This window comes from Triticum aestivum, chromosome 2A (genome assembly GCF_018294505.1).
Source record: "Triticum aestivum cultivar Chinese Spring chromosome 2A, IWGSC CS RefSeq v2.1, whole genome shotgun sequence".
NCBI classification, from domain to species: Eukaryota; Viridiplantae; Streptophyta; class Magnoliopsida; order Poales; family Poaceae; genus Triticum; species Triticum aestivum.
This window is the reverse complement of record NC_057797.1, coordinates 761,799,579-761,810,907: the sequence shown is the minus strand read 5'-3', so window position 1 is coordinate 761,810,907 and position 11,329 is coordinate 761,799,579. Positions and strand designations below refer to the sequence as shown.

The 11,329-nt window shown below is 46.3% G+C and overlaps 1 protein-coding gene across 1 annotated transcript; it reads left to right on the top strand.

Annotated features, from left to right (window-relative positions):
* Positions 1-3,232: 3,232 nt before the first annotated feature.
* On the top strand, positions 3,233-7,172 carry LOC123190989 (phytosulfokine receptor 1). The gene has a single exon (XM_044603726.1). The coding sequence runs from the start codon at positions 3,657-3,659 to the stop codon at positions 6,789-6,791; it is 3,135 nt and encodes a 1,044-aa protein (XP_044459661.1). The 5' UTR covers positions 3,233-3,656; the 3' UTR covers positions 6,792-7,172.
* The last annotated feature ends 4,157 nt before the right edge of the window (positions 7,173-11,329 follow it).

Genomic DNA, 11,329 nt, shown 5'->3' with positions numbered 1-11,329 from the left:
CTTCAATCAAAGTTTAAAGCTTCAAATTTTTAATCTGAATTTTGACTATATGAACGACCAATTTGGTCTGAATTCCAACAATCTACTCAAGTAATTGTGTGAGGTTGATTTGATTTTGGCTGTATTAGATTATAATCGCTAATCTGTACTCAGAACATTCGCAACAGTTATGTGTAACGACTTCGAGAGTCCTGACAAGTTTTCAATAAATACAAAGCAAGTAGTGATTATGAGCAATCCTATGCTTAGTTTTCACGATCTGATGTAACCTACTCTTTTTAGACTTGTCAAACAAGCTATGGGCAATGTTCTGGTTACAGTAAACGTATACTATGACCACAAATACATTCAGTATTTTCTAGAAACAGATACGCTCTGAATCTTCAAACTTGAAAACTGAATGTTGACAAAATGGTTTGTCACTTTGGTCTAAATTTTCCATAGCCAACTCAAGAAACTATGTACAATTTTCTTGTTTTTCTCTCAATATTTTTTTATTTTGTGATACGTACTCCCTCTATTTTTATTTACTATGGATATTACCTTTGTCATAAGTAAAATTTCATAAGTTTGATAAAGTTTATAGAAAACAAGATAAACATTTACAATAACAATGTATATGGTGTGAAAATATATTTAATGATGGATCCAATAGTATTTATATATTTCTTCTCTATAAACTCAATCAAAGTTTACAAATTTTGACTTAAGACAAAGCTAATAAGAGGAGTAAATAAAAATGAAAACAATACAATGCTTCTCAAATTGTGACCATTTTTTAATAAATATTAAGTAAGTGGTGATTATGAGCAATAATCCCGAGTTTAGTTATCGTGGGCTTAGGTAGTATGCTCTTTTTGACTAGTCAAACAAGTTGTGGGCAACGTTCAGGTCACCAAATTTGTATACTACGACTAGAGACACATTTAAGATTTTTCTATAAAGAAACTCTCAACCAAAGTTTGAAGCTTCTCGCTTAACTTACAAATTTTGACTAATGATTGGTCCATTTGGTTTGCATTTTTAATACCCACTCAAGTAACCGCATAATGTGACTTTCTTGATTTTTTTAGTTATACACGCTTATTCATACTCGGAGCACCCCAATCGAGTTATGTGCAACAATTGCCCGTTTCATGATCGTTATTAGTAAATATTAAGCAAGTAGTGGTTATGAGCAATATTACGCTTAGTTTTCACGGGTTTGAGCAATCTACTCATTCCAGTCATGTCAAACAAGTTATGGGCAACAGGTCACCAAAATTGTATACTATGACCACAAACGTTTAAGTTATTTCTGGGAAGTTGAACTTCCAGCCAAAGTTTGAAGCTTCAAACTTGAAAACTGAATATTGACTAAATGGTTGGTCAATTTGGTCTGGATTTCCAAAAGTCCACTCAATCATGGCGTTTTTAAGCAACTACTCCCTCTGTCCCATAATGTAAGAACGTTAGTGTAGTGCCAAAAACGTTCTTATATTATGCGACGGAGGGAGTAGTACTACAAATGAACAATCCTACACTTTAGTTTTCATGGGTCCATGCAATGGAGTACTCTTTTTCACACTGGTCAAATAAGTTATGGGCAGCATTTAGGCTGTCAAAATTGTATGGTATGACCACACAAGGTACCGACCAACCTGCAACAAATGATCAACCACTTGCCACACCACCACAAAGTTGTCCCCTTCAACAGCCGCCCCTTGACCCTGACCACTCTCTATATGGTGTCCAACACGTCCACTTCATTTTCCAGTGCCACCAGAGTACATTTCCTCTACTTATTTTGTCCACCTTTTATTAATTGCCCTTGTTTTTCTTCCAGTTTCATTCCGTTAGCATCGCTAACCCCTACACGGAGCATCCACTTTCATTTATGTGCAACGACTCCTCTCATCCTGGCAGTTTTTCAGTAAATATTAAGCAGGTGGTGATTATGAACAATCCTTTGCTTAGTTTCCGCGGGCTTCTGCAGTCTACTCTTTTTAGACTTGCCAAACAAGCTCTGGGCAATGTCCTGGTAACAAAAAATGTATATTGTGACCACAAATACATTTAAGTTATTTTTTAGAAGCCGAACTTTCTGCCAAAGTTGGACGGTTCAAACTTGAAACTGAATTTTGACTAAATGGTTGGTCAATTTGGTATGAACTTTCTAGAGTCCAGGCAAGAAACTATGTACAATTTCCTTGTTTTCCTCTTTGTTTTATTTTGTTAATTTCTGATATGTACTCCCTTGTTTTTTACAGTGCATATCACCTTTGTTGTGAGGCAAAATTTATGAAGTGTGATCAAGTTTATGTAAAAATGTATTCAATGATGAATCCAATATTATTGATTTGGTATTTTAGGTATTAATATTTTTTTCTCGATAAACTCAGTCAAAGTTTATGAAAATTGACTAAAGACAAAACTAATATGCGGAGCAAATAAAAACAAAGGGAGTACCATGCTTCCTCGAATCGTGACCATTTTTCAGTAAATATTGAACAAGTGCTAATTACAAGCAATCCTGGGTTTAATTCTCATGGGCTCATGCAATCTGCACTTTTTGACTAGTCAAACAATTTATGTGAAATGTTCATGTCATCAAAGTTTTTTTTTTGCGACGACTAGCACATTTGAGGTTTTTCTAGAAAGGAACTCTCAAATCTGACTAAATGGTTGGTCAAATTGGTCTCAATTTTCAACAGTCCAACTCAACTATACGACGGTTTTCATAAATGTTAAGCCAGTACAGTACTCTGATTATGAGCAATCTTACACTTTACTCTAGTTTTCATGGATCCGTGCAATGGAGTGCTCTTTTCCACACTAGTCAAACAAGTTATGGGCAACATTTGAGGCCACCAAAACTGCATGGCACGACCACAGACGCACTGACCATGCACGCAAGCTGCTTATCCACCACTTGCCCCACCACCAGCCGTCCCCCTCACCGGCCGCCCCTCGACTCCGACCACTCCCTATCCAGCCCACTCAATTTTCCGGCCCGGCGCCACCCCATTACATTTCCTCCACTGGTTTCTGTCCGCCTTTTATTTTATTATTATTATTATTAATCGCCGCTGCATGCGGTGACGGAGACGGAGACGACGACGACGACGACGGTGACGGGCGCACGGGAAAGTCCAGCGTGGGGGAGACAGCGACGCGAGTGAGATAGGCGAATCCAGCCCGCACTGACTGCGCGCATCGGAGTCAAAACCGCACAGACCACAGAGTGGCAGAGTGCCCGTCCCTTTCCTCCCTCCGCCCCTCTGACTTTCCCCCGCCCCACCTCGCCTTCTTCACGTGTCCTCCCACCCCTCCGACCCCTCGCCCTCGCCCTCTTTCCGCCGCTCTCACGGAAATCTCGCGATTTGTTTCCGCGCGAGGTGGACTGGACGGGACAGATCTCCGCCGCCCGCCGCCCTTGCTTCCGCCACCAAGCTCTGCTCGTCGGGATTCGCTTGAGTTCCCCCCCTTTCTCTGGTTGCTGAGGAGTGTTTGCCATCTGTGCGTCCTTCCCGCTTGGATTCCTCCGGCCGGCGGCGGTGCAAGGTGGCGGTGTGGGGTTTGGGCGGAGAATTGCTCGCCGTGGGCTAGCGGATTTTCATGCTCTTCAGGAAAGGAGCCGCCTTTCGCAGTCCCGCCGCCGCCGCCGCTCGCCGGTGATGGGGGCCCGCTGCGGCCTGCTCGGCTTCCTGCTCGTCGCCGCCGTCCTGCTCCGTTTCCGCGGCGCCCACGCCCTGAACCAGACGTGCGATGCGGATGACCTGGAGGCGCTCCGGGCCTTTTCCGACGGCCTGGACGGGAAGGGCGCCGGCGCCGGGCTGCTCGGTTGGGGCGACGGCGATGGCGGGTCGTGCTGCTCCTGGGCGGGCGTGTCCTGCGACCTCGGGAGGGTGGTTGGGCTGGATCTCTCCAACCGCAGCCTCCGCGGCGTCATCTCCCCCTCCGTCGCCTCCCTCAGCCGCCTCGCCGCGCTGAACCTCTCCCGGAACTCGTTCCGCGGCCAGGCGCCGGCGGGGCTCGGCCTGCTCCCCGGGCTGCGGGTGCTCGACCTCAGCGCCAACGCCCTCTCCGGCACGTTCCCGCCGAGCGGCGGCGCCGCCGGCGGGTTCCCGGCGATTGAGGCGGTGAACGTCTCCTTCAACGAGTTCGCCGGGCCGCACCCTGCGTTCCCCGGCGCGGCGAACCTGACGGTGCTCGACATCTCCGGCAACCGCTTCTCCGGCAGCATCAACACCACCGCGCTCTGTGGCGCCACGCAGAACCTGACGGTCCTGCGGTTCTCGGGGAACGCGTTCTCTGGCGATGTCCCGGCTGGCTTCGGCCGGTGCGAGGCGCTCGCCGAGCTCTCTCTCGACGGCAATGGCCTCGCGGGGAGCCTCCCGGGTGACCTGTACACGGTGCCTGCGTTGCAGAGGCTGAGCTTACAGGACAACAACCTCTCCGGTGACCTTGACAACCTCGGTAACCTGTCGCAGCTTGTGCAGATTGACTTGTCATATAACAAATTCACCGGCTTCATCCCTGATGTGTTTGGGAGGCTGAGGAGGCTCGAGACCTTAAACTTGGCAACCAATGGCTTCAATGGCACATTGCCCAGTTCACTGTCAAGCTGTCGGATGTTGACAGTGGTCAGCGTAAGGAACAATTCGCTCTCCGGTGAGATCACACTCAACTTCAGCTTGCTGCCAAGGCTGAACACTTTCGATGCTGGGTCAAACAAGCTGAGTGGTAACATACCTGCTAGCCTCGCCCGGTGCGCCGAGCTGAAGACGCTGAACCTGGCAAGGAACAAGCTTGATGGGCAGATACCGGAGAGCTTCAAGAATTTGAGTTCACTATTGTACCTGTCGCTGACAGGCAACGGCTTCACGAACCTGTCATCGGCATTGCAGGTCTTGCAGGACCTGCCCAAACTGACCAGCTTGGTGCTCACCAACAATTTCCATGGGGGGGAGACGATGCCAATGGATGGCATCAAAGGGTTCAAGAGCATGGAGGTGCTTGTCCTGGCGAACTGCGCGCTCACCGGCACAATTCCGCCTTGGCTGCAGACCTTGGAGAGCCTCAGTGTGCTGGACATTTCTTGGAACAAGCTGAATGGTAACATCCCCCGATGGTTAGGCAGCCTGAACAATCTCTTCTACATTGATCTGTCAAACAATTCGTTCACCGGGGAACTCCCTGAGAGCTTTACCCGGATGAAGGGTCTGATTTCAAGTGATGGCTCAAGTGAGCGGGCTTCGACCGAGTACGTCCCGTTATTTATAAAGAAGAATTCAACCGGCAAAGGCCTGCAGTACAACCAAGTCAGCAGCTTCCCGGCGTCACTGATCCTCTCCAACAACTTGCTTGCTGGGCCGGTATTGCCAGGCTTTGGTCATCTTGTGAAGCTTCATGTACTGGACCTCAGCTGGAACAACTTCTCGGGGCGAATTCCCGATGAGTTGTCAGACATGTCGAGCTTGGAAAAGTTGAAGTTGGCTCACAATGATCTCAGTGGGAGCATACCGTCATCTCTGACAAAGCTCAATTTCCTCTCCGACTTTGATGTGTCATACAATAATTTGACTGGAGATATCCCAACCGGGGGCCAGTTTCTGACATTCGCGAATGAAGGCTTTCTGGGCAATCCTGCACTCTGCCTCCTTCGGAATGCGTCCTGCTCCGAGAAGGCTCGAATTGTGGAAGCAGCACACCGTAAGAAAAGCAAAGCCAGCCTTGCTGCAGTTGGAGTAGGAACTGCAGTTGGGGTTATCTTTGTCTTGTGGATTACTTATGTGATTTTGGCAAGGGTTGTCCGTTCAAGAATGCACGAGCGCAATCCAAAGGCGGTTGCTAATGCTGAAGACTCCTCAGGTTCTGCTAACTCAAGCTTGGTGCTGCTTTTCCAGAACAATAAAGATCTCAGCATTGAGGACATCTTGAAGTCCACGAACCACTTTGATCAAGCATACATAGTTGGATGTGGTGGTTTTGGCCTCGTCTACAAATCAACGCTGCCGGATGGGCGGAGGGTTGCGATCAAGCGCCTTTCAGGCGACTACTCTCAGATCGAGAGGGAGTTTCAGGCTGAGGTGGAGACACTTTCAAGGGCCCAGCATGAGAACCTTGTGTTGCTGCAGGGCTATTGCAAGATCGGCAACGACAGGCTGCTGATCTACTCATACATGGAGAATGGCAGCTTGGATTACTGGCTTCACGAGAGGACGGATAGCGGCGCGCTGCTGGATTGGCAGAAGCGGCTGCGGATAGCTCAAGGTTCAGCAAGGGGGTTGGCATACCTGCACATGTCATGTGAGCCACACATACTGCACCGAGACATCAAGTCAAGCAACATCCTCCTGGATGAGAACTTTGAAGCTCATCTGGCCGATTTCGGACTGGCGAGGCTTGTCTGCGCGTATGACACCCACGTCACCACAGATGTCGTTGGGACCCTGGGCTACATTCCTCCAGAGTATGCGCAGTCGCCCATCGCGACTTACAAGGGCGACATCTACAGCTTCGGCATCGTGCTGCTGGAGCTGCTCACCGGCCGGAGGCCTGTGGACATGTGCAGGCCCAAGGGGAGCAGGGACGTCGTGTCGTGGGTGCTTCAGATGAGGAAAGAGGATAGGGAGACCGAGGTTTTCCACCCGAATGTGCATGACAAGGCAAACGAAGGCGAGCTGCTGAGGGTGCTCGAGATTGCATGCCTCTGCGTAACCGCTGCCCCCAAGTCAAGGCCAACATCGCAGCAGCTTGTCACCTGGCTCGACGACATTGCGGAAAACCGTAGCTTAATAATCCAGTGATGCATCACTTCAGATATATAGTTCTGGTTTTGCTTGAGCAGAGCATCAGTTTGGTGGTAGCGCCGTGAAATGGTTATTTAGTGGTGTACATAAATATAATAGTAGTGTGGTGTACATAAATATAATAGTAGTGTTTACATAGCGAGAAATACTGAGAAGTTTCTTTGTTTGCTACATATGCCCGCCTAAGTTTGGGCCTGAGCTTCCTCTTTTCCATAAAGATGATCACAGGAATGTCACAAAAAACTTTGTAGTTCTAAACCATCTGGATAATAATCAAGCGGTCTTATCTGAAGGCATCTGTTTTGTAACTTCAGTTACTTATGTCTGGATTTCTATAGTTTTATGTTTGTGGGTGAATTTAAATACTTTAGAGTTTGACATCAAGAGCCAAAGGATGATATGTTGTCTGCATGACCTTTGGCCTGCTATTTCCCAGTTTTCCCTGGGCATATCTGTGTATCCTGTGATAATTTTTTGTAAATATATTTTGTGACTTGACTAGTGGTTGGTACTGTAGCTACAATGTTGTTCTAAATGAGTTTGACATAATGACATTTCACTCTGCAAGGCACTCACTAAACTTGAAGGATCAAAAACTTCCATCCTCTGGTGGTTCTGTTGTCTGCACGACCTTGTCCTTGGCCTGCTGCCCTGCTATTTTTTGGTTTGGTTTTTTCTGCATATATGTGTGCTGTTATCTGACTACTAGTTGGAACCGAAGATACAGAGTTGTTCCAGATAAATTGGCAGATCAGGTATTAAAACGCGGACGTGCCTGCTCAAATGCTTGCCAATTGAAGTTAGTAACGAGGAATTCTTGTTTCTTTCCTCGAGTTCAACGTAGGAAGCGATTGTTGCACTTGCCATCAAGCATAGGCCTGGTGCCGCTGACGGTCTCTGATTCGGTATAACACCCATATTTTAACAAAATTTCCAACATGTTTCAACTTGGTGAGTTAGAGGTTTCAATCAAAGAACTCCAAGATTTCAACTTAATTCAAACACACTTTTGGATCCATAAATTCCAACCAAAGAACTCCAAGATTTCAACTAACTTTTAACAGTATTCAGCTTGCAAAGCCATGACTTCAACGACAAAATAATAACCTCAGGTCTCAAATTTATTCTTGGATCGAAGTTTTGACTTCATGCACACTCAAGTTTGATTTACCAAGACAATAAATTGTATCACAAAAATGAGGGGAAAACACTAATTTCCAACCCCAACTCGACCTCCCTCTTGCGACATTGATAGCACTTCAACATCTCGAGAGGAATCACCGCAGCGACACAAGGGGCTAGGACAACAACATCCCACATAAGAAGGCATCATGGCAACACATAGTGGAGGCACTGCAACAGCTCTCATGTAGGGTTTATGTAGGCGCTCGAGGACAAACGGTGAATGTAACAACAGTGCAAGAGTGGCCAGAATGGCCAGTGCAAGAGTGAGGGCGAGTGCACAATGAACAACAGTGCTAGCAGGTCATGGAGATGACAGAGGAAGAAGTGGTGAGCAAACCTGGAGAGATCGAGAAATTCGGGAAGGTCCAAGAAGATAAAAGGAAAAAACATGGGACCCACACCCCCAACACACAGTCGAAATTGTCCATCCCAACAAGCATCTTTGTAGCATCTGCAATGTAGCAAAGTCGACAATCTAATTTAAATTCAATATGTTTATTTGTACGGATAATTTAGAGTGAGCACAAATATTTATTTGTTATCATTTTTTTTTGAAAAAGAGGATGCACACAACCATTTGTTAAAAAGGATCGAGTCTCAAAGTACGAGTAATATCTCAAGTAGCCAAACAAAAACTAGAAATCAAACAAATAGCCACAACCGGCAAAAATAGTGAAGGAAATATGCCCTAGAGGCAATAATAAAGTTGTTATTTATATTTTCTTATATCATGATAAATGTTTATTATTCATGCTAGAATTGTATTAACCGAAAACTTAGTACATGTGTGAATACATAGACAAACAGAGTGTCCCTAATATGCCTCTACTTGACTAGCTCGTTAATCAAAGATGGTTAAGTTTCCTGACCATAGACATGTGTTGTCATTTGATGAACGGGATCACATCATTAGGGAATAATGTGATGGACAAGACCCATCCGTTAGCTTAACATAATGATCGTTTAGTTTTATTGCTATTGCTTTCTTCATGACTTATACATGTTCCTCTGACTATGAGATTATGCAACTCCCGAATATCGGAGGAACACCTTGTGTGCTATCAAACGTCACAACGTAACTGGATGATTATAAAGATGCTCTGCAGGTGTCTCCGATAGTGTTTGTTGAGTTGGCATAGATCGAGATTAGGATTTGTCACTCCGTGTATCGGAGAGGTATCTTTGGGCCCTCTTGGTAATGCTCATCACTATAAGACTTGCAAGCAATGTGACTAATGAGTTAGTTGCGGGCTGATGCATTACGGAACGAGTAAAGAGACTTGCCGGTAACGAGATTAAACTAGGTATGATGATACCGACGATCGAATCTCGGGAAAGTTACATACCGATGACAAAGGGAACAACGTATGTTGTTATGCGGTTTGACCAATAAAGATCTTCGTAAAATATGTAGGAGCCAATATGAGCATCCAGGTTCCGCTATTGGTTATTGACCGGAGGTGTGTCTCGATCATGTCTACATAGTTATCGAACCCGTAGGGTCCGCAAGATTAACGTTCGATGATGATTTGTATTATGAGTTATGTGATTTGATGACCGAAGTTTGTTCGGAATCGCGGATGAGATCACAGACTTGACGAGGAGTATCAAAATGGCTGAGAGGTAAAGATCGATATATTGGAAGGTTATATTCGGACACCGGAATGGTTCCGAAGTGTTTCGGGTATTTTCCGGAGTACCGGGGGGTTACTGGAACCCCCCAGGAGAGTAATGGGCCTGAATGGGCTTTAGGGGAAAGGAGAGAAGCCTCAAGGGGTGGCTGTGCCCCCCCCCCATGGGCTGGTCCGAATTGGACTAGGAGGGGGCGGCGCCCCCCTCCTTCCTTCTCCCCTCTTCCTCCTTCCCTCCTTCTCCTAGTTGGAATAGGAAGGGGGGGCGAATCCTACTTGGATCGAGAGTCCAAGTAGGACTCCCCCCTATGGCGCGCCCCCCTTGGGCCGGCCTCCTCTTCCCCCTCCTTTATATACATGGGAGGGGGGCACACCAAGTCTTCTCTTAGCCGTGTTCGGTGCCCCCCCTCCACAGTTACACACCTCGGTCATATCGTCGTAGTGCTTAGGCGAAGCCCCGCGCCGGTAACTTCATCATCATCGTCGCCACACCGTCGTGCTGACGAAACTCTTCCTCGGCCTCAACTGGATCAAGAGCTCGAGGTACGTCATCGAGCTGAGCGTGTGCTGAACACGGAGGTGCCGTACGTTCGGTGCTTGGATCGGTTGAATCACGAAGACGTTCGACTACATCAACCGCGTTACTAAACGCGTCCGCTTTCGGTCTACGAGGGTACGTGAACATACTCTCCCCGCTCATTGCTATGCTTCTCCTAGATAGATCTTGCGTGATCGTAGGAATTTTTTTTGAAATACTACGGTCCCCAACAAATAGGACATTGTGCTTGAAAACCTATCATATTATTGGACCGCGCCATCCAAACCGGTGTATGTAGCCTGTGCTACCGTTCCCATCGGTTGCACCCAAAGGCCATGAGCTCCCTCACTTCTGCATGGTGCAGTAATGACCACATGTGGATCTGGCTAGACGTCCTATTGATAACCTACAAAAAGATTGTAATATTTGTTCGGTTTAAAACCTAATCATCTGTTACCATTTGGAATCTTATATATAATTTCCAAGGTAACAGCCACCATATAGACAAGCCACATAGGTTTTTAGTTGGTGTCATCAAACATATTAACACAACCTCTCCAAGATAATATAACCACAACCCAAACAAAAACACGATGGTTCTCACTTTATCATCTATCATGTCATACATCCGCTCCAAGAAAACAAGTACAATCTAGACAAAGCAGAGCAATTATCATTTGCTATCTTGTTTTATCTAATGCAACATCTCCAAGAAAATACCCTTCCAGAATTTTTTCGTTAGGGATAGTCGTTAAGCCTCCCTTCTTAGGAACACAATAAACTGGACTAACTCATATACTATCAGAGATAGGACAAATTATACTCCCTCCGTTCCAAATTACTCATCATGGTTTTAGTTCAAATTTGAACTAAAACCACGACGAGTAATTTGGAACGAAGGGAGTACATGTTTCCAGAAGTTTCACTACCTATGTTCTTACCACTTCAATCATCTTTGGGGTGAGGCGGCGTTGATGATCAATAATGGGCTTAACACCGGCCTCCAAAAAATCGATGGAGGTTGGGAGGTTGGAGGAAGGTGTGACGGGGAGAAAAGTGAAAGATGGAACCATAGCTTCTTTTTAAGTAGTAGAGATATAGATGAAAATCAGGAAAAATCAATGGAGGGGGAGGCTAGATGAAGAGGTGGTGTTGTGGTGGGGAGAAAATGTCAAAGATTG

Bases quoted from the DNA above. Each gene is read 5' to 3' on its own strand.
- LOC123190989 (XM_044603726.1), top strand. From the start codon at position 3,657: ATGGGGGCCCGCTGCGGCCTGCTCGGCTTCCTGCTCGTCGCCGCCGTC.